Raw genomic sequence first — 22423 nt, 5'->3', positions numbered from 1 at the left:
GCCCCCCGCCGGCCTTCAGAAGAGGTCCTCTTCTGAAGGCCGGCTGTGGGCGAAAGTCTTTGCTCCCGACCGCCAGCATTTCCCTATGGGCTTTCGTCTTGCAATGCAAGCCCATAGGGAAATTCGTCTTGCGAAGCGCCTCCAAAACAGAAAACCCTTTCGTCTTACGGGTTTTCCGTCTTGCGAGGCATTCGTCTTGCGGGGTACCACTGTATTTCAAATGCATTTTTAGTTTGGGGGGAGGGGAAATATTTCTTTTTTAAAAAAAAAAAGGTACTTCTATTTCATGCCATTAATGATCAAATATTCTTCTTTCCCAAACTGCTACAGCAAGACACGCTAATTTGCTCAGCAGCGTAAAGATACAAATTCCAAACCCATAAGGGAACAGGTTACATTTATTAATGTTAAAACTATATTGGTATTAACATCTCGCTGGAAGCCTTCAACATAGAAATAAACAACACTTGCATGTGAGATTCTTGTTGACAACATATGGTCCGTGTTCCACAAAAAGGCCAAACATGGATGTTCCTCCAGGTCCACCTTGGAGCCAAAGTAGGAGAGGGGCTTTTTCGGGTTGTACCTGCAGACCAGAAGGACAAGAAAAACTGGAGCTGTTCCCACATAAATTTACAGAATGCATGAATTATTTCGGTAGACTATGAGAAATAAATGCCAACACTTTCTTTATAAGTACCGTATTTTTCCATGTATAAGACACCCCCATGTAAAAGACGACCTCTACATTTTGAGCCCAAAATTAAGAAATTAATATTTTAAACACCAAACACAACAACTCTGGTATTTGATTAAATATTCAAAACACCGATATATTTAGTACCGTATATATAAACATCAAACAGAACAACTTTACTGATATATTGTGTGTGTGTGTGTGTACAGCCAATAGTGAGGGGAGGCTGGGGGGGAAGAATATGGATGGTGGCATGTATTTATTTATATATTGGATTGTGTATTGCTTTGTAACAATTTGTTGGGTCTCTGGACCGTAATAAAGATTGTTGTTGTATATTTAATTGCAACATTCTGTGTATAAGACAACCCCCAATTTTAAACTTAAATTTTGGGGGAAATATTGTCATATACACAGAAAAATACAGTAGCTAATTTTATAACTAACACAAGACCTTTCCACATGCTCTGAGTGACTACGTGCTTGGTAAGCCATGTCTCTACAGTCCTAGTATCTTGCATCCACAGTGAAAAGAAATTTTCAGACTTTAAACAGAGGAAGTAAAGCAAATGGGATCATCCGCACACAGGCCTCATTTTCACATAGCATTAAGCCAAACCATGGTGTAGCAAGAGAAAGCTTCTGTGCCTCCAGAAGGAAAAATGCTACCATTTCAGTCCTTCCTCGCTCCTCCTAATGCCATGCTACCCAGAGCTAAGCCATAGTTTGGCTCAGTGTTATGTGTGAATCTGCACTCGTGGTCTGTTTCCCTCAGGGAAACCATGTATGATAAGTCACGAACAAAGGTTTTGAAATATACTCAGAGTCGAGAGTGGATTTCATGCTCTTTATTCAGCTCATAGTGGTGAGGAGGAATGAAAGTCCCCTCAAAGTATCTGCTTTATATACATTATTTACACAATGGGCTGCACGTGATTGGCTAATTCGGGAATTCTCCTGTAGGCCAATCAGGTTGTGGATTCACTTCCATCTTCAGCTGGATTGGGTGGCTCCTGCAGACCAATCATACTGCTGCATTGTTCTAGGACCAATCAGACTGCTGCATACTGAATTCTAATGTTCTAGGACCAATCAGACTGCTGCATTTTGGATCCTATTCAACTCAGTACATAACAGGTTGGCTATGGTTTGTTGGGACTGAGACAATATGAAGCCAAACCATGGCTTTGATCTGGGTAGCATTGCAGCAACAGGTCCAGGTAAGGAGCAAAATTCTCCTTCTGGGTACCCGAAAGCTTGCCGATTCCCACTGTGTCATAGTGAGCAAGGTCACAATTTAATTAGATGGGGTTGGAGTGCACAGAACAAAAGATGGAGGAAACCCCAACATGGGATAGCCTGCCTGCCATAAAAGAGAAAGAGCGAGATACAACTCCCCACTCACAGAAATTCAGCACAACAGGGTAAAGACCTAGAGCGATCACTGAATTATTATTGCACTCTGTGTGAACATCTGTACATCTCTCATTTTGAAGACCAAGTAATGGAATTTTAACCAGCTTGAAACTCTTCTGCTACGTTCCCTTTTATCACAACACTCACTCTTTTCCGCAATATTATTTATTTATTAGAGCTGACAAATGAGATTGGCCAGCAAAATCGGTTGTGAAAAACCTTTCAGGGTCTCTTCTAAATAAAACATTTACTGCTGCCAATTGTTTTTTCTCTCTGGCGTAAGTTGTACAAGATGGACTATGCTATTTATGTAATGAGCCCAGGATTACAACAGAAGTATTAAACACAGAAACAAATCTGTTGCTCATAGCATCTGGGATTAATAATATTTCTAACAGAACAGTATATCCTTAAACTGAAGCAGTATTGATGTCCTTCTGCAAAGCCTATTTTTCCCTCTTCTTCCAAGAGCCTTCAGAATTTGCATCCTGCTATGAAACACTTTTTGAAATAATTCGTGGTCAGTGAACCATAAATAAATTACATTCACACTTAAAAAAATATAAAACTAATGGGACTTATTGGCATAAACTTCTCAACCTTGTGTCAACTTAAGCAAGTTGTTTTGAGATATCACAGTTTTATACTGCAAGCTCAAAGCTCTTCAGAAAAAGCCACTAGGATGTTGCTTTAGGTCTTTGCCTGTTAAACGTTCTGAAAATTCATCCACTGTTCTTTCTGAAGTGGTCTCAAATCCCACTCATTTTAGAGACAACTCCTTTAAACATGTCAGTTCCCCCATCTCCTAAACAGAAAGTACTAAGAAAAAGTTGGAACCTTGCACACTTGCAGTATTTTGGTTGTCCTCATAAAAGTTATTGACCTAATATAGATTTTGGAATTTTTCTTATGGCTCACTTGTTTCTCTGGCAACCACCTGTGCCAAAAATATGTTTCATTCAACTCATTCTTTTCTGCAACCACATTATGCCAGTGTGAATTAATGGCACAAGGAATCAAGCAATGCAAATCTTCATGAGCAACAGATTCTAAATTCACTTCTTAATTCAGAGAGCTCTCTCAATTCTAACTAAGGACTCTTATATTATCTATTTCATTTCATTGCTTTTTGTTCATTTACAAATAATTAAAACAACTCTCCTACATATTCTAATGAAAAATGAAAAGCTAGGTCATTAGTACTGGGAGCAAAGAGAGAGCCCAAAATTTGAAAGCTGACTTTAAAAAAAATAAAAATCAGATAACTGCTAGAAAAACTGTGTCAAAACGGCAAACATTTTGTTTCAAAAGGGAAAAGTCTAGGTTTGCTGATAATGGCAGTCAATTACAGAAACCTTTCAAAACAAATGTGAAGAGGATATTAGATTGGGGTTTGGTAGATCCCAGTTCCAATCTATCATGGACTCACTGAACAATGTACTCTTCATCACAATTTCATTTCACAGCAGACATTTTGCCTATTGGTCCAAAATGTGCTCTGAACACTTTACTCCCATGTATGAAACATACAGCTACACAACTAGTTATATCTCCCAATATCCCCACCCACAGGGCTGTTCTGGCGGCTGCTTATAAACACCACATAGGGAAGCAATAATCTCGAGTGTTTGATCACAAGATGATGCACATAACTCACATTTGTAATTGGCTATATGGTTACAGTTCTGCCTTCTGGTCAGTTTATGTAGGCCAGTACTACATGCCAAACATTATTAACCTGTACTCATTTTGGGAAGCAGCAGAGCTAGCACAGAACTTGTCCCATATCTATGACGATGAAATGAAAGCTTCCTTTGAAAGCTTTAATATGGCAGCATATCGAAACAACAGACCCACCTGAGCAGGGAAGAACCAGAAGAAAAGATTACTGTTGTGAGTCTTGTTGACGGTCAGATAACCTGAATAGCTCTTCACATTGGGTCCTGGAAGATGGCCTACCAGACTTAATTGCCTTCCTGTTATAAAGAATGACAAGTATAAAAAACATCAGACTGACGGGCTGATTATTTATTTTATTTCTTACATTTATATATCACCTTTATCTTTCAAGGATCTCAAGATGGTGTATGTGGTTCTTCTCCTCCTCATTTCACCCTCACAACCACCGTGTGAGGTAGGTTATTCTGGTAACTGGCCCAAGGTCACCCAGTGAACTTTATGGCTAAGTGAGGATGCGCTTTAAGTAGTGTCTGGAAGTTCAGATGCATGGGAGATACATGGTTTTTTATTTGTGACGTTGAGTAAAATAGTTTTTTAGAAGAACTCCTGTATTGGAATTAACTCCAGTTTTTTGAAGACGCACAATAAGCAGCTTTGCAAAGCATAATAAGCATATGGAGGATTTGCTCTATATTTAACATCTTCTCTCAGCATCATGAACAATTACAAAGTGCTTGTATTGGTCGGCATTCTGGTAATATGTAAGGGAAAGAGAAAATGAGTGCAAGCCCAAAAAAAGAAAAATCATCATTTGTACCAATAGGGTATTTTTTCCAATGGCTCCCCTCCCTGCATACTACCTTCCCGATAAAGGATTATCTGATCCCATGTCTGTGATTAAGAATAAATTAGCTGTGATTTTAAAATTGGAGTAGACAAATTCACAGAGGTTAAGGTTATCAATTAGGGACGCGGGTGGCACTGTGGGTTAAACCACAGAGCCTAGGGCTTGCCGATCAGAAGGTCAGCGGTCCGAATCCCCGCGAAAAGGGTGAGCTCCTTGTCATGGTATTGCCGGAGAACGAAGGAGGAGGAGGAGAGACAAGCAGAGGAAGGCGGGCAGGAAGTGCCAGTGCAGGAAAGGGGGGAAAGCCAGGAGGAGGGAAGGCTCTCAGCTGTTGGAGCAGAGCCTCAACTCCGCACAGGAAGCTCTGGCACTGACAGTGATGCAGTGCCAGTTCCATCTGCTCAGGAATGGAGAGGGTTAAAGCGAAGGGGGCAGAGACATCAATTGAGAATGCCTCGCCTCTTCTGCTGGAAAAGGGGCAGACGTAAATCACTTCGGGAATCTGACTCACAAGATTCGGACGCATAATTATGTGTGCTGCTTGTACATATGTAAAATAAAGACTGTATCTATGTATCTCTGAGTGAGCAGAAGCATTTCTTGCGGAGAGTATTCCCAAGCCATCACACTCCTGTTGTTCAGTCCCTGCTCCTGCCTACCTAGCAGTTCGAAAGCACGTCAAGTGCAAGTAGATAAATAGGTACCACTCTGGCGGGAAGGTAAATGGGGTTTCCGTGCGCTGCTCTGGTTTGCCAGAAGCGGCTTAGTCATGCTGGCCACATGACCTGGAAGCTGTACTGACCTGGCCACATGACCTGGAAGCTCCCTCGGCCAGGAAAGCGAGATGAGCGCCACAACCCCAGAGTTGTCCACGTCTGGACCTAACGGTCAGGGGTCCCTTTACCTTTTAAGGCTATCGATGCCATTCTACAATTAATATCTAATTGTAGAATATCTAAAGAACTATTTATAGTTCCATGAAAACGCGAGCAGGATTTGAAATATGAGCAGCAGTAGAACGACATTAAGGATAAATATAATTATAATAATAATAATAATAATAATAATAATAATAATAATAATAATAATAATAATTACTATTATTTTAAAATTGATACCCTGCTCATCTGGCTGGGTTTCCCAAGCCACTCTGGGCAGCTTCCAGTACATATAAAAACATAATAAAACATCAAACAATAATAACTTCCCATACAGGGCTGCCTTCAGATGTCTTCTAAAAGTTCATATGGAAGATGTACACAACGGAACCCCGTGACAGAAACCAGAGCGCACGTAAACACTGTTTACCTTCCCGACACAGAGGTATCTATTTATCTACTTGCACTGGTATGCTTTCGAACTACAGTGGTATCTTGTTTGTTGAACTTAATCCGTTCCAGGAGTCCGTTCGACTCCCCGAACAGTTTGAAAACCAAGGCATGGCTTCTGATTGGCTGCAGGAGCTTCCTGCACTCAATCAGAAGCCGTGGAAGCTGTGTCAGACGTTCAGCTTCCAAAAAACATTCGCAACCTGGAACACTCACTTCTGGAGTTGCAACGTTTGGGAGACAAAACGTCCGGGTACCAAGGCGTTCAACAACCAAGGTACAACTCTACTAGGTTGGCAGAAGCTAGGACAGAGCAAAGTGGGGTGCTCACCCATCACACGAATTCAAAATGCCGACCTTCCGATCGGCAAGCCCAAGAGGCTCGGTGGCTTAGACCACAGCGCCACCCGCTTCCCAACTCTTAACTAATGCATTCTACTGCTATGTGTAGAATTCTACACAGGAGATAATGAAGAAAAGATGGAAATATTTATATATTTTAAAATAACAAGATTAACACTTTTACCTTCCTCAGTTTTGCCACTTTCAATGTAAGGTGTTAGAAAAAGCGGTTTTCCAGGGTCTCCTCCCGACGGCGCTCCGTACTTTATTCCCCGAAAAGCTCTTCGGAATACACTCCATCGTTCCTGGGTGAGGACTAGCTCCAAGCTCAAGCTTAGACTGAGCAAAGCCAGCAAGACCCGTGTCATCTTGCCCATCTTTTCATCCACCTTAGAATAAATCAGATTAGAGCACAATTTTAAACATGCGCTGCTGCGGCTTCGTAAAGTCTGTCTAGCTCCTCCCCTCCCCTCAATAGTAGCTCTGGGATGTTATGCAACATCTACCTCAAAGTTAAGTGTTTTCCAGTCTCTGTTCCTTGTCACAGCTGAGAAAGCAGAAGTGGCTACAAGCGCTGCATTTTAACCAACACAACTAAGGGTTTGTTCACATGGGTGGCTTAAAATGAAACTAAGTCATTTTCGCCTGCTGTGTGTCAATCTGCATTTGCAGAGTGTTGTTCACATGGGAGACCAGGTGGGGATACCCAATATGCATAATAATAACAATTTTGTTATTTACATGCCGCCCATCTGACTGGAATGCCCCAGACATTCTGGGCCGCTCCCAACAGAATATTAAAAACACAATCAAACATCAAAAACTTCCCTGAAGGGCTGCCTTCAGGCGTCTTCTAAAAGTCAGATAGTTTCCCCGCCCCCTGCAGCCCCTCCACAATTCCCATTCATGAAGCTCTCATCTGCGAATGCGCAACCGCTGTCTCAAATTTGTGCGCCATTCTGAAGTACATAGCAAATGCACCTGAAGTTTTCTAATTGGATTGAAGCTGGTATTTGATTAGTAACTACAGAATTGATAATGGATCATGTGAATGCGGCTTCAAAAACTAGAAGTGGGAGAGCACTAAGATGTGGAGTACCAGGTAATGTGAACATATTCTAAGACTGCAGTTATAACTCCCCTTTCTGGGAGCGAGCACCATTGAATTCAGCAGGGCTTAATTCTGCGCAGACGTGGTTAGGACTGCAAGACAGTGCATCCTGTTAAGAGTAGACAGAGAAGGAATAGGAAAATCTGTGGTGATCAACCAGGACTGCAATTTAAAGTTCTTCACTAGACAATTGATGTCTTTGTTTCCAGGTTTTGGATTGGCCCTGTCTGCCAACGCATGGAGGGGAACAAGCAATGGGGGTGTAGAGAAGGTGGGGCCAAGGTAATAAACAACAACAACACTTATACCCCGCCCATCTGGCCAGGCCTCCCCAGCCACTCTGGGTGGCTCCCAACAGAATATTAAAAACACAATAAAACATCAAACATTAAAAACTTCCCTAAACAGGGCTGCCTTCAGATGTCTTCTAAAAGTCAGGTAGTTGTTTATTTCCTTGACATCTGATGGGAGGGTGTTCCACAGGGCAGGTGCCATTACCGAGAAGGCCCTCTGCCTGGTTCCCTGTAACCTAACTTCTCGCGGTGAGGGAACTGCCAGAAGGCCCTTGGCGCTGGAGCTCAGTGTCCAGGCTGAATGATGGGGGTGGAGACGCTCCTTCAGGTATACAGGTACTCATCCCCACTCTATCACACAATTCTAATTGCATAGGAGGGAGATGAAAGACTGGTGAGGGCTCAGGCAGTCATCAACAACTGAGACAAGAAAGTACACAAGCAGATGGGTTGGGAAATGGCAGTCTTTCATTTCCTTCTCCCCAAGCCCAACAATTATAGAGAGTACCTGGTTAATTCCAAACAGGATTTCGAAAGGAGAAATCTATACAAGTCATACCGGAAAGGAAAGGGTTTTCAATCAGCAGCTGCAGAAGCAGAATTACTTTTTCAGAGACGTCCTGCGTAAGCCCAGCTGCAGCTGGAGAGACCAAAGTTAAATCAATGGCACTTCCATGTGTACAGAGAGTTCGTGCAGCAAAGAAGTGCTTTCTGCTGCAAAAGCGGGCTGAACTTTTCTTTAACCTAGTTCTAAATTGATTTTCAAGCATTACAGATCTATACAACGCAGACTGGCTGTTAGTCACACATTTCAACTCGGAGCAGGATGGCCTCTGAAGCCTCTACTCTCTCCCACGTCCTAATGCCAGCCTTAGAGAGAACAATTGCTGAAGGAAGTCGGGCATGCTTTGTTGTTTCCCTATAACAAGACAGAGCTTGTTGGTGCTTTTATGCAAAGGAGAAAATGCGTCACTAGAAGGTAGCAACAGTAAGAACTACCCAAGGCCTGTTTCTCACATTACAGGCAATATGAGTATTGCACTGGAGCCACATCTCTAGGATTACTGTCCGGACATAATGCTACTGCCCCAATTAGAATTTCACCCTTCTGACCAGCTGCCAGAATTGGAGGATGCAAAGCCAGAAAAAAATCTAGCTGAGCCATTCTAGCTGCTAGCCCACCAGAACCTGCCTTATACAGGTTCGTACCTCAGAAGTCGAACGGAATCCATTCCAGAAGTCCGTCTGACCTCCAAAACATTCGGAAACCAAGGAATGGCTTCCGATTGGCTGCAGTAAGCTCCTGCAGCCAATCAGAAGCTGTGCTTGGAAGTTTGGGTTCCAAAGAACGCTCGCAAACTGGAACACTCACTGTTGTGTTTGTGGCGTTCGGGATCCAAAGCGTTTGACTCGCAAGGCATTCGGGATCCAAGGCACAACTGTAACGAGTTAAGACTCTCTAGGTCAGTATTGGCTTCACAGACTGGCAGCTGTACTCCATGGTTTCAAGCAGGGCACCTGAAAGCCAGCAAAGCAGGTCTTTGCAGGGCTCACAACAAATACGGTATCTGGTTCCTTCAGCATTAGGAGCTGCTTTTGTAGCTGGAGTCAGTCTGCATGCTGACTGGTCAGCTGTTTATTTGTGTTTGAGGTTGGGGTTCCAACCCTAAGAAACAGACGCAGGTGACATCCACTGTAGCCACCTTCCCTTTCGTTCCCCCCTCCCACTGTATATTTAACTTCATACCTCAGCATTAAAAAAGGCTCTCCTATCCAGCAATAAGGGACACAGGTGGCACTGGGGTCTAAACCACTGAGCCTAGGACTTGCCGAACAGAAGGTCGGCGGTTTGAATCCCTGCAATGGGGTGAGCTCCCGTTGCTCGGTCCCTGCTCCTGCCAACCTAGCAGTTCGAAAGCACACCAAAAAGTGCAAGTAGATAAATAGGTACCGCTCCAACGGGAAGGTAAACGGCATTTCCGTGCTCTGCTCTGGTTCACCAGAAGCGGCTTAGTCATGCTGGCCACATGACCCAGAAGCTGTACGCTGGCTCCCTCGGCCAGTAAAGCGAGATGAGCACCACAACCCCAGAGTTGTCCACGACTGGACCTAATGGTCAGGGGTCCCTTTACCTTTATCCTACAATAACAAAGCCCAAATACACGTAAAGCAAAAGTATTGAGCTACCATTGCCTTTATATCCTTTGCCTTCCTCAGTACTGAATTTCATATTGTAAGCTCCTCTAGGCAGGGATCTCTCCTTTTATACTTTGTAAAGCACCATGCCCAGAAATGACACTTTATCAATCAATGGATGATGGATCGCTGGACACAGGACAATGCTGTACTGGGAAGCAAATCCAGTCCCCCTTCCCTTCATGCTCAGTTGAGGCCAACTAGCATTATCTCTAGACATGGTTTAATAGTAGAAAAAGTATGCAAGAGAAAGCATTGTTCACTCACAGTGGAAATTACATTTATGAACTCTAAAGAGAGTCATGTGCAAGGCAAGCTGTGCCTCTATACTGAAAAGGCTAACAAATACATCGTCTTTTCTTGGCAATCTACACTCCAGTGACAGTTGTCCAAAGTCGAACAGCTAATCAAAGGTTTAGAATTCAGAGATAAATAGATTGGTGGAGGGGGAGAAATGGCAATATTTCTATTGTAGCAAAAGCAGAAGGATGCTTTAGTTCCACACATATAAAAACCAGTCAGCCACTCAGGCACACTTATAAAACAATGGCAGAATTTTCTCAATGGATGAGGAAACACAGACAATGTTATCAGGCTACCGCAGCCTTGCTGAATGGGGACTAGTGAACAGCCAGCCTGAAAGGGCATCCAAGACACCGTTTTATTCCTGAAATGCCAAATCCCCTCTCCATTGGACTGTACAGATATAGTAAACTTTGCATCATCCCTTCAACCTGACTGCCTGTAAGCAATTTTTTTGACACCTTTGGTATCAAGTAGAGTAGGGGAGTGCTTTCACTAGGAATGGAAGGTGGTGCAGCTTGTACAAAGGAATTTGTTTCTTTCCTTTTTGCCTTCTTGCTCTAAAAAAGAGCTGATGAAAATTTAAAGTGGAAAAAAAGTTTTATGGTCCTGGCAAGGGTGGGGAGTAACATTTTTGCTGTTCACACATATAGTGGTACCTTGGGTTAAGAATTTAATTCATTCTGGAGGTCCGTTCTTAACCTGAAACTGTTCTTAACCTGAGGTAGCACTTTAGCTAATGGGGCCTCCCACTGCCGCCGGAGTGCAAGTTCTGTTCTCATCCTGAAGCAAAGTTCTTAACCCGAGGTACTATTTCTGGGTTAGCGGAGTCTGTAACCTGAAGCGTCTGTAACCCAAGGTACCACTGTACTTAGAAGCATGACTCTCAAAAATGTTCGCAACAAGCCAATACAGTTTCTCCTGAATATATTATTACTACTTGATCACCTCCCATATATGTCCCAATGTGATGTATGAAATATAAGAAAAAGAGCCAGAAATTTACAAAAAGAAAGAAAAAACTGATCAGTTTCAGAACAATGCAAAATGGATAACCACGGAAGACCTTTTCATCTAGATGAGAAAGGCTGACAGAATAACTGCTTAATGTGTTCTAAAGCAGCTGCTGAGCATCTGTCTTCTCCTGTCTATGCAATTGTAAATCTATGACCAGAGAAGAGACGGAAGAAACTATCCAACAGGAAGGCAAATCTTTAAATATTGGTATTCAGTGATGTCAGGGGTTCAGAGACAGAGGCACAGGTGAGGGAGGAGACGGAGAGCGACGAGGAAGAATCCCAGGGCAGTGAGGAAGAGGATGACAATGACTTGAGATCTTCCATGAGTCTCTCAAGTGAATCGGAGGATTCTCAGGAGGGGGCGCCCCTAGTCAGGACAAGGGGGGTCACAGGGGGGACCTGCCAGGAGCAGGGAAGCAGCAGGGAAGCCCCGAGCGGGAGTGGGAGATCGGGGCCGGCTTCCCAGCAGGAACGAAGGGAAGAGAGGGGGGTTCCCAGTGTGACACACGGAGCGGAGCAGGAAAGAGACAGGGGAAGGAGATCGGGGGAGAACGTCCTGCCGGAAGAGGCGGAGAGTAGTAAGTGTCAAAAGGAAGGTCAGGGGTAGCGAGCGCGCGCCAAGTTCAAATGTGGAGGTGCGCGGAAATGGAGAAAGCCCGGAGGAGGAGCCCAGCCCCAAAGCACGAAGGAGGGGGAAACAGGGATCTGAGGGATCTGCTTCAGGAGAGAGCAGGAGGGAAGGAACCCAGGGGGGCAGAAAGACCCTGCGGAAAAGGAAAGACAGGAAGAGGTGGTCTAGCACAAGCCTCTTAAGTTGGTGTAGGGGCGGGACTGATTCAGAGGGGACTTCAAATGTCTGACGTTAGAGACTAGGGGCTGCGCGCCTCGGTTGTGGAACCAATAATGAACTGCAATAAACATCCTTGTATATAAGAAGAGCTTGGCGTTGGTCTTTTGTGAGCTGAGACCTGAGGCAGCCGCTGACAAGTGAGAATTCAAATTGTGTAGGGCAAGTAAGAACTGCAACAAAATGTTGCAGTGCAAAGTGTTCCTGGCAGCCAACCATGCCATCTTAAATGATAGTCTATTTTTGGGTAAAGATGCACCTGCACCTTTGCATAGAAGGAAATATCAACAGGTGCAACTTGAATTACAAGCTCCCTAACTCTTTTCCATTCTGGCGCAAGCAACATTCCATAGCCATTGAGGATGTCCCTAATTGAGCTGTTTGGGGTTTTTATTTTATACTTCTACAAACTCCTGAGGTTCCATCAATTCTGGGTGGTAGTGATTTGGTAACATAAGGATCCGCAGTTGGAGGATGGGTTTGCTATTAGTATAGGACCGAAATTCATGTCAGTTTACTGCCACTGTTTGAATTCCCTTAAAAGCCAAAAAGATCACAAGGGAATTAGTACTTTGAGCTGCATCTCCTTGGAGAACAGGTTAGCCAGAAATTCTCAATTTCAAGGGAGCTGTTATTAGGCCAATATTCTTAAGTAGGAAGGGAACATGAAAGAGCTGGAAGAAGAGTGGTTTGCCACAGTTTGCTTCTAAGGTGAAGTTTGAATCAATCTTCTTGGCCAGGGGTCAGAAAACTTTTTCAGCAGGGGGCCGGTCGACTGTCCCTCAGACCTTGTGGGGGGCCAGAATATTTTTTTTGGGGGGGGGAATGAACGAATTCCTATGCCCCACAAATAACCAAGAGATGCATTTTAAATAAAAGCACACATTCTACTCATGTAAAAACACGCTGATTCCTGGACCGTCTGCGGGCTGGATTTAGAAGGCGATTGGGCCGGATCCGGCCACCGGGCCTAAGTTTGCATACCCATGTTCTTGGCTCACAATATTACACTGCAAGCCTATACATGCCAACTCAAAAGTAAGTCCAACTGAGTTAAAGTGCTTCTCATTCCTAAATCCAGCAGGGATAGGATTGCTGAAAATCACTATACTCTCAGCTCCTTTTCAAGTCCCAAAGCATTTTTGTCTATTCTTTGTTGCTGGTTTTGGAAGACTGGGGTACAAATCTGGAACTTGGTTATGAGTTTGGCTAGAAAAGACCAAAATGAATCTCTTTTTTTCCCCAGAATATGTTGGACAAAGTCAAGTAGAGCTTGCCAAATACTTTTACCATGATAGGTTCCAAGTCAGTCAGGTGTATCGCAGCAAAACAGTCGAAGAGAGTAACTTTAATCATTACGAAACTAAGAAAGGAATCAGATTTCTTCACGATATTTCACTACTTCTTAGGATCACATTTTGCTTGGTAACATCTTGCTCCTCTTCCAAGCAAACATTGAAGTATTTCATATTCAGGAAAAAAAGATATGAAAACAGAGAAAATTCAAGAAAGATGTTACTCACTTGCTACAGTCAAAAATGTCATTCATAATAAAGGTTCATGGCTCCTCAAGCTTCAGAAATAATAAATTGACATAGTTATTAAGAACTTTATATTAGTACTACCTGAGTGGTACAGTGGTACCTTGGGTTAAGAACTTAATTCATTTTGGAGCTCCGTTCTTAACCTGAAACTGTTCTTAACCTGAGGTAACACTTTAGCTAATGGGGCCTCCTTGCTGCTGCTGCGCCGTCATCGTGCGATTTCTGTTCTCATCCTGAAGCAAAGTTCTTAACCCGAGGTACCATTTCTGGGTCAGCGGAGTCTGTAACCTGAAGCGTCTGTAACCTGAGGTACCACTGTATTTGTTTTAATAGGCTTAATCAGCTTAGCTACAAACACACCACAGACATTGAGGGTCTATATTCTTACCTGTTACGAGTAGTAAGCTAGCTTTCTCCTTAGCCAGTCCTATCAAGCCAAATTTTAGTGGGGCTACCCAAAGGACAGAATGGCTAATAACTACTTTTATAAGTACCATAAGAATGCAGCAACAACAGTAAAACAACAGCTGATGTTGATTTTGTGTCAATGGCATGCCCCCTTGTGGCTAATACTGATCTTACTGGAGCTAATACTGGATTATTATTTCCATTGTCAAAAGAGTAAATAAGAGCAAATATTTAGCGCATTTTGCAACAATGCTACATAGCTGCTCTAAAGGCAATGCCAACCACTTGTCATCTCAAACCAATCTTACAAAACAGTCATGGCAAAAATAGTAACCACAGCCGTGAAACTTCACAACCACTTCCATTGTTTCCTTCCATTTGCATTCTTCTTACTTCAAATATTGAATCTACTTACCCATTCTGCTAGTGTGATACAACATTTCCCAGTTTCAGTAGAGGAGTTTATGTCTCGTTTTCAACCAGAATTTCTATATCATTTTGCCCAAAGAAAGAAAGAAAGAAACCACTTCACAACTCACCTTTGAAAACTGGCTTTAGTAGAAGGTAGCACCACAGATTTCTCTTAACTAATGAGAAGGGAACTATTTCACTGCATGACAGTCAACATTTCCTATTTCGTTTTTTGCCTCCCCATGCAAATCTGTCATTTCCTTATTCTCACTCACCCATTTAGTAGAACTTCATGATTCACTTTCTGAAGGCTGGGAGCCTCAATATGCCATCCATTACTTAACCCCAAAACCACCTATCCCTTCTTGTTGCTTTCCCATATTCTTGGCAATACTTTTATCAGGAGACAATCTGATCAAGCTGTATGGCAGCCTTCTTCTTCGGCGATCACTCGTAGCCGAGTAAGATTGTCTTCCATAAACACGGTTTTAACAGTGGGTCCATGAGTGACTGTGGAGGCCAATTCTGGATCCACACATCCTTCCACAGTGGGGACATTGGTTTCCGGGCAGGAGTTGAGTTTGAGCATCTTCAAAGCCCATGACACCTTTGGTAAAAGCTGTTCTCCAACTGGAGTGCTTGCAGGCCAGTGTTTCTCAGTTGTTGGTGTTTATACCGTATTTTGTGCCCCATAGGACACTCCGGCCCATAGGACGCACCTAGTTTTTTGGGGGGGAATAAAGAAAAAAAATTTATTCCCCCCCCCAGGTGCGGGGCTGGAAGAACCAGGTCGGGGAACAGTGGGAAGGCACGCTCTGCCTCCCCGCTGTCCCCCGAGCTTGTGGGGCTGGCGATGGGGAGAAGTGCGCTGGTCCCAGGACTGCAGGCAGCTCTGCGCGGCCACCGGGAGCGGGGCGGAGCTTAGCGCCCCGCTCCGGATGGCGGCGCAGAGCTGCGCTGGTCCCAGGACTGCAGGCAGCTCTGCGCGGCCACCGGGAGCGGGGCGGAGCTTTGCCCCCGGCTCCCAGTGGCCGTGCAGAGCTGTGCTGGTCCCAGGACTGCAGGCAGCTCTTCGCGGCCACCGGGAGCGGGGCGGAGCTTAGCGCACCGACCCCTCTCGCTCTCCAGGCTTCAGCGAAAGCCTGCATTTGCCCCATAGGACGCAGGCACATTTCCCCTTCATTTTTGGAGGGGAAAAGTGCATCCTATGGGGCGAAAAATACGGTACTACATTTTTTTTAGATTTGCCTTGAGAGAGTCTTTAAACCTCTTTTGTTGACCACCAGCATTACACTTTCCATTTTTAATTTTGGAATAGAGTAGTTGCTTTGGAAGATGATAATCAGGCATCCGCACAACATGACCAATCCAACCAAGTTGATGTTAAAGAATCATTGCTTCAATACTGGTGATCTTTGCTTCTTCCAGTACACTGGCATTAGTTCACCTGTCTTCCCAAGTGATAAAAGCCTGTAGTTGCCATTACACACTCTGGAACTGTACCTATGGTTTGGCAGAAGTGGTTCATTTGGGATTTGTTTGACAGCAATATATATTTTTGCCATGTCATCTATCGCCTACACTTTGCGGCACAGTATATTAAAATATGAACTACAAGACGCAGAAGCAGGAACACGAGAATCTGTAATTTTGGTTTCTCTCCATTCCATGATTTTTCTAATCTTACGTTCAGTTCTCCACATTTCCACATCGGTTTGCAAACTTTTTCTTAAAAGTCCTTATGAAAAGTCACCATAATTTTAGTGTCGATTTCTCCTAATATACGTTCTTGTAGGCAGTTTTTGTTTCATATACATTTTAGCAAAGCAATTTTCTCTAACATAATCCATTTCTCTATGTTGATTTTAGTAATACACTCCTCCTGGTATATGCATTCTTTACATGTTATCTGGCTATGTTTCTGTGTGTGTATTGTTCTGGAAAGTTGAAACTTTGCAGTTCGTCTTTAAATGCAAATTAAATCAGACTCCCCACATGGGTACAGGACATCTTCCACATAACCAGGCTACATGGCTTCTTAAAAACAAACAAAAAACAAACAAAAGTATTTTGTTTTGCTATAACTCTTTTGTTTCAAATAGTCAATGATGCTTAAGGCTGTCCCTCTCAAGCACAAATCCAAGGAGCAAAGTGGATGTAATATTCCTCCAAAGATCACCCTGAACTAGGATACAAAGGCAGATCTACACATTCTGAGTTTTTAACTCCTTGTCTGTTTCCCAAGATTGCAGCTGGGGAGTAAAGGGTTAACTCTCTCCTTCAAATATATTTTGCTCTCCACAAAGATCACCCCCCTCCTTATATGAATCATCTTTTCTTCAAGCTTGGGGCAGGGGAAAGAGAATGAGTGTGAGATTGAGAAAGACAGCGAGTGAATGACTGTGTGTCCGTTTGAATGAATGAAGAAATGAACAAATGACACATGCCTAGGTGTATATATGAATGCATATTGTGTTTTTTGTGTGTGGATGATGTATGAATGGGTATGTGTTTTATAGCGACCCCTTGAAAAGCTAGCCATGAAGAAATGCTGCCTACAGGCTGAAAAAGCTTCCCTACTCCCGCCCAGAAGATCTATTTGCTGTTCCCGGAATCATGAGCTGCCAAACTGAGACTTGGAGGTCAATATTTCAAACAGTAGAAACAGCAGCAGTTTACATATAAGAAGAAGAAGAGTTTGGATTTGATATCCCGCTTTATCACTCCCCAAAGGAGTCTCAAAGTGGCTAACAATCTCCTTTTTCCTTCCTCCCCCACAACAAACACTCTGTGAGGTGAGTGGGGCTGAGAGACTTCAGAGAAGTGTGACTGGCCCAAGGTCACCCAGCAGCTGCATGTGGAGGAGCGGAGACACGAACCCGGCTTCCCAGATTACGTGACTACCGCTCTTAACCACTACACCACTACACTACTCTTATCCTCTTCACAAGTGGCAGACTGCTTACCATTGCTATGGTACCAACCCTGTTCCAGCACCAACAGTTGTACTAATTTTACAGACATGAATAGGACATGCATCAGTTCCTTATTCTTGCAACTACTTCCCCATACAAGTCAATGAAGAAGCAAGATGCCAAACGGTTCTGAGTTTCATTTCTAAGGGAAACGTAGAAAACAGCATGTTCTTGAATGTGTTCAAGTCACATACTTTCCAAAAACGAGTTCCCATTTTTTCCCTAAAAGAAAGTGATCTTGAAAGGACATCGAAAAACTGTGCAGGGCCAGGAAGCCATATACAGTGGTACCTCGGGTTAAGTACTTAATTCGTTCCGGAGCTCCGTTCTTAACCTGAAGCTGTTCTTAACCTGAAGCACCACTTTAGCTAATGGGGCCTCCTGCTGCTGCCGCGCCGCCGGAGCACAATTTCTGTTCTCACCCTGAAGCAAAGTTCTTAACCTGAAGCACTATTTCTGGGTTAGCGGAGTCTGTAACCTGAAGCGTATGTAACCCGAGGTACCACTGTACTATTTTCCCCATTTTTTATTTTTTTTTACAGTGCTACATTCACCCATCCTTTACGATACTTAAAAATAAGTAAATGTTCTAGTCAGAGACAGGGCTGTACTGACAATCAGGTCACCAGAGATTGTCATGGCTTTCTTCCAACAGTGACAGCTCTACTACAGCAATGGTTGCAGGAAGGCCAGTTGTGTCTGTGCTTCTAAGACCTTGCCCTGATTCTGCCTGAAGTAATAGAAAACCCAGCCAACCTAATTTGAATGGACACATAGGAAGTTGCTTTATACCAAGGCAAACCATTGATCCATCCAGCCCAGTACTGTCAACACTGATTGGCTGTGAATCTCCAGGGTTACAGGCAAGGGACATTCCCAAATCTACCTGCAGATGCCAGGAATGGAACCTGGGAATTTCTGCATGCAGAGGAGATGCTCTGCTCCTGGGATCTGGGAATTTCCTGTAAGCAAAATTAAACAGGCAATGATAACTACTGTTTTCAGCTCAGGATACTGGGGTGATCCAGAGCAGAGGAGAGCAAAGGCAGATCAGAATCTACTGGGGGATTTTAGGGGAAGAGTAAAAAGAGCTTCTTTACTCCCAACTGTTTTTTTAAAAAGCAAGGCTTCCTTAAAATAAAATGAGGATGCTGAGTAAAGATCACATAGGGAATGGATTTTGGTATGAATACTTTTCTAGTTCTGAAAACCAATGTGTGAGTTTTTCCTGGGGATTTTCCCAACAGGTGTTTCTGCCAATCCACCAGTGGGAGCTGCCAGATATATACTGTACAAGGTTTTCTATTTCAGTGTAGACTAATCGCACATAAGCCAGCTTGGTGTGGAATGCCTTTCTTTCAGCAGAAAACCTAAATCACTGTACACTGAAGAAAGGTAGCCAAATCCAGCCCAAATGCACTGATCTGTTCAGGACAGCAAAGTTCTCAGCAGTCCTTGAATCACCTCTAATCTGCTACCTATGTAGCCATTCTTTCCCAATGGACTCCAGGCCTCTAAATCTGGCCCTTAACCAGGCCTATAATTTTAGAACTTTCCAGCCAGCCATTAAAGCAGACGTTCCATTACCACATGCTAAGTTCACAGCAGTGGGAAGCTTATAGCAGGAATCACATCCCATAACCTGCTATCATGGCATTATAGGCAGGGACCCCTTCATGATCCCAGGAATAATCCTGGCCTGACCCTGTTCCTTATCTGACCCACCATTTTGCACCAGGCTCCAGCTGATGGGCTTAGGAGTTTTAGTAAAATAATATTTTTTTAAAAAAAAAACCAAGATTCCACAAGTGTAATATCTGTCCATCCTTATTCTAGAAAAGAAATAAGGAAGAAGTGTGTCAAGAGTCATGGATAATCTGTTGGGGAGTGTATGTTGATGATGGACAGGACCAGATCCAAAAGTGGGTGGTGTTATGAACTGAAGTTCCCACCCTGGGCCAGCAGGGGGATACTGTAGATAGTTTTCACTCAGGTCCACTTATGCAAATAAGTGATCAAAAGTGACGTTCAGTGATTGGATAGTTACAGAAAGTTGTTACTGTTGCGTTCTAGTGGAGCTCTATATAAGCAGGCTGGCTGAACCCTTCAGTTCAGTTCTGTCCTGGCCTGTGAATAAACAAGAGCTGTTTGAAGAATTGCTGTGTCGTCTGATATGTTCACCCACAACTTAACAGGTGAGTGTGCAGCACTGCTCAGCTCTATTTTCTTGCTGTGCCACTCATCATTCTATTTGCTTTTTACCTCTTTATCCATCTTTTTTCTCTCCCTCTGGCATCCTCCCAACCTGCAAGTCCTTTTTATTTCTAGGCTCACCATATAGGAGCCACATCATCTCTCCCCCACTTTCTCTGACACACACACACACACACACACACACACACACACAATGAAGCAATTGCCTAAGAAGTGAGCTAGACAACAGTGGCCTGACAGCAAGGCTTTTTTCCAAAGGAAAAATGATGACAGGGGCTTATAATTTGTGCACAAAATGTGAGCTGCAACAACGCACCTGTGCATTTTCCTGGTGTGTGCCTAATATGCTTTCTGGTTTATGAGTCAGATTCCCAGGAACCGGGAATATAACAGCACTACTGCAAAAGGATTTCCTTGCATATTAAAAACATTGGTGACTCCTCTGCAGAGAGTGATGACGGAGTGTTTTTGGCAATGGAAGAAAAAAGAGGCATGCCTGATGTGGGTCTGGGATTCTAAGGGAGCCTGGACTTCTTAGTTTGCTTTTCACATCATCAGTCGCTTTTTATGCCATCTAAAATAATGCATATTTTGCATACCTTGAATTTTTGTAACTTCTCATTGCCGGTTTGCTGCTCAGCCACAGGGTCCTCGCTACCGATTGAGAGCTACAAAACCTATCGTTCTTTGATGTTTCCTGATACAAGCGGACATATCCAAAGCCTAAGCAAAACATGCAGCCACAGAACTGTCAATTAAGGTTGGATTTAACCCGGCTTTTATAAGCCAGTTGTGCAACAAGGAAGCGCCTTTCGGCCTTTCCTAACTTCTGCAAATGCTGGTTTCCTTTCCAGTGCTATTACTTATCAGGAGCAGATGAAGAGGAAGTCAGGCGTTCCCCTTCCGTAAATCATTCTTAATTTATTACGATGTATCACTGAACTCATTTGAACTTACTTTGGAGCAAACCTGCTTTAGCCTGCCCTTTAAATTTAAGCCAGGCCTCAAGTGGGGGCCTTCGGCTTTCAAAAGGCTGGAACAGAAGCGATCATAAGGAAGAGGAGGGTGTTTCATCATACTTTAAAATGATTTTTGCCTTTGGCAGCCAGTAACCATCACCAGCTTCTGACACTCACACACACACAAGATTTGGAAGAAAGCCTTCCCGAGAAACACGCCTTCCAGTTGTGGGCAACCCCTGGCACCCTTCTTTTTGGAAATTAACCATTGCTGTTCCGGCGGGTTTTCGACAATCATTAACCGCACGGAGGCGACCTTGCGCTTTATTGCTTTGCTTTATCCTAAAAAAAAGGGGGGGATTTCAACATGAGGCCCTTCCAAACAGCAGCAGCCCCTGGACTGAGCTAGTCAGCCCCCTAACCAAAAGGGAAAACACCCCCGGCGCTGTCTTATTACGGATTCTACCCTAAATGCGCCGCATCTAGCATACAGCGCTGGCTTACCTGCCCAGAGACATTGGCCCAAATTTCCGGCTTCACTCACCGGCTGCCGATCATGTGCTGACCCCCCACCGGCAACCGGAGCCCTGCAAGAAGGCTGGCAAGCCACAAGCCCGCATGCAGCCAATCGCGATCCCTGGAAGGGGAGGCGGGGGGGAGAAGAAGCAGCCTTGCCCGCCCCCTTTGCCTATGGCGCCTGCCCATTGGGAAAGCGAAGGCGCCTTCGGCGGATCCCTCGCATTATTTAGGCTTTGGAATAAACATGTATTAAACCGGTCTACATAAAGAAACCGGTCTACATAAAGAAGCAAAGCACATTTCTCCCCCCTCCCTTCATTTCTGCAATACTAAACTGGGAAGAATTCCCCCAACAGGAGAGCAGAATAGGATCGCGCTGCGCGGGCGTCTAGCAATGAAAGGCCAGGTCTCAGGATCTGACGCTGCGCAACGTGCTTGCAGTTAAAACGTCTGTGCCGAGGACATTTACTGAGAAATAAGTCCCGCTGCTGGGCTCGGATTTGCTTCTGCGTAAGCGCAGCTAGAATCGCCCTCTGTTTTCGCCCTGCGTTAAAGCATCAGCAGCCACTGCTGCTGTCAGCTGACAGCCCCACTCACCTCCTCCTTTCTGCTCTTAAAGAAACAGGACGTCAAAACGGCGTAGTTTGCGTGTTGCTCAGTTTTGTGGGTTAAGCGCCCCCAAACCATGGGCGTAGCCAGGATTTATTTGGGAGGGGAAGGCATTATGTGTGGTGAGAGGTGGGGCAGAACCACGTTGCCTGTGATGCAATTGGTCAGTTAAATATTCTGATTTACTTACTTAATTTAGCCCCCTGCAATCCCTCAGGCTAGCCCATGCCCCAGACTGAACCAGTTTTAAAAAAGATATTTAATACATTTTTTTTCCACAGAACATATAGGCAAAGTGACTTTTTGTTTTTAAACTTGAAGCAGCCTCAAGCTGCGTGGAAAAGCAGAGCAGAAATGTTTTCAATTAAAGTAAGTAAAAGGTCTGTGGAGACTTTTGTTAGGAGAGAGCACGGTCCACTGATGAAACCAAAAGGGTTTTTTTATATTTCCCTATGATTTTTCCAAACTACGTATTTAGAAAACAGATTATATAAATATATGTGCCTGCCGTGTTTTTCTTTTCTTTTCTAAAAAAATTTGCATTTGATTTTAAAGGTGGAAAACATTTTCCATGTTCAACACATGGTAAGTCAGAAGATATATCCAGAATTTCAAAGTGATTTGACATTGTTTACTAAAAGCTGCAGTGCTGTAGCCTTATTGAACACAATGAATACTGTATTACTGAGCACAAATGTTCACATC

The 22423-nt window shown here is 43.8% G+C and overlaps 1 protein-coding gene and 1 long non-coding RNA gene across 4 annotated transcripts in view; one reads left to right on the top strand and one right to left on the bottom strand.

Annotated features, from left to right (window-relative positions):
• The window catches only part of CPVL (carboxypeptidase vitellogenic like), a 61514-nt gene extending 39704 nt beyond the window's left edge, over positions 1-21810 (bottom strand). Inside the window, exons 1-4 of one of the 3 annotated variants that reach the window (XM_082193502.1) lie at positions 21703-21810; positions 6495-6699; positions 3971-4089; positions 472-586 (exon numbers count right to left, since the gene is read on the bottom strand). In XM_082193502.1, the coding sequence (XP_082049628.1) occupies positions 472-586; positions 3971-4089; positions 6495-6687 (427 nt within the window). In that variant the 5' untranslated portion in view covers positions 6688-6699; positions 21703-21810. Of the gene's footprint in view, positions 1-471; positions 587-3970; positions 4090-6494; positions 6700-21090; positions 21237-21702 lie in introns of those variants that run through there. The other 2 variants (XM_082193501.1, XM_082193500.1) reach the window with 2 other exon arrangements.
• Positions 1032-2844, top strand: LOC309515620. The gene is made up of 2 exons (XR_014212580.1): positions 1032-1503; positions 1835-2844. It is a non-coding gene; the product is annotated as an uncharacterized lncRNA (long non-coding RNA).
• Positions 21811-22423: the final 613 nt, after the last annotated feature.

Source organism: Podarcis vaucheri (genome assembly GCF_965113315.1).
Source record: "Podarcis vaucheri genome assembly, chromosome: 12".
Lineage (NCBI taxonomy): Eukaryota > Metazoa > Chordata > Lepidosauria > Squamata > Lacertidae > Podarcis > Podarcis vaucheri.
This window is presented reverse-complemented; position numbering and strand designations above follow the sequence as displayed.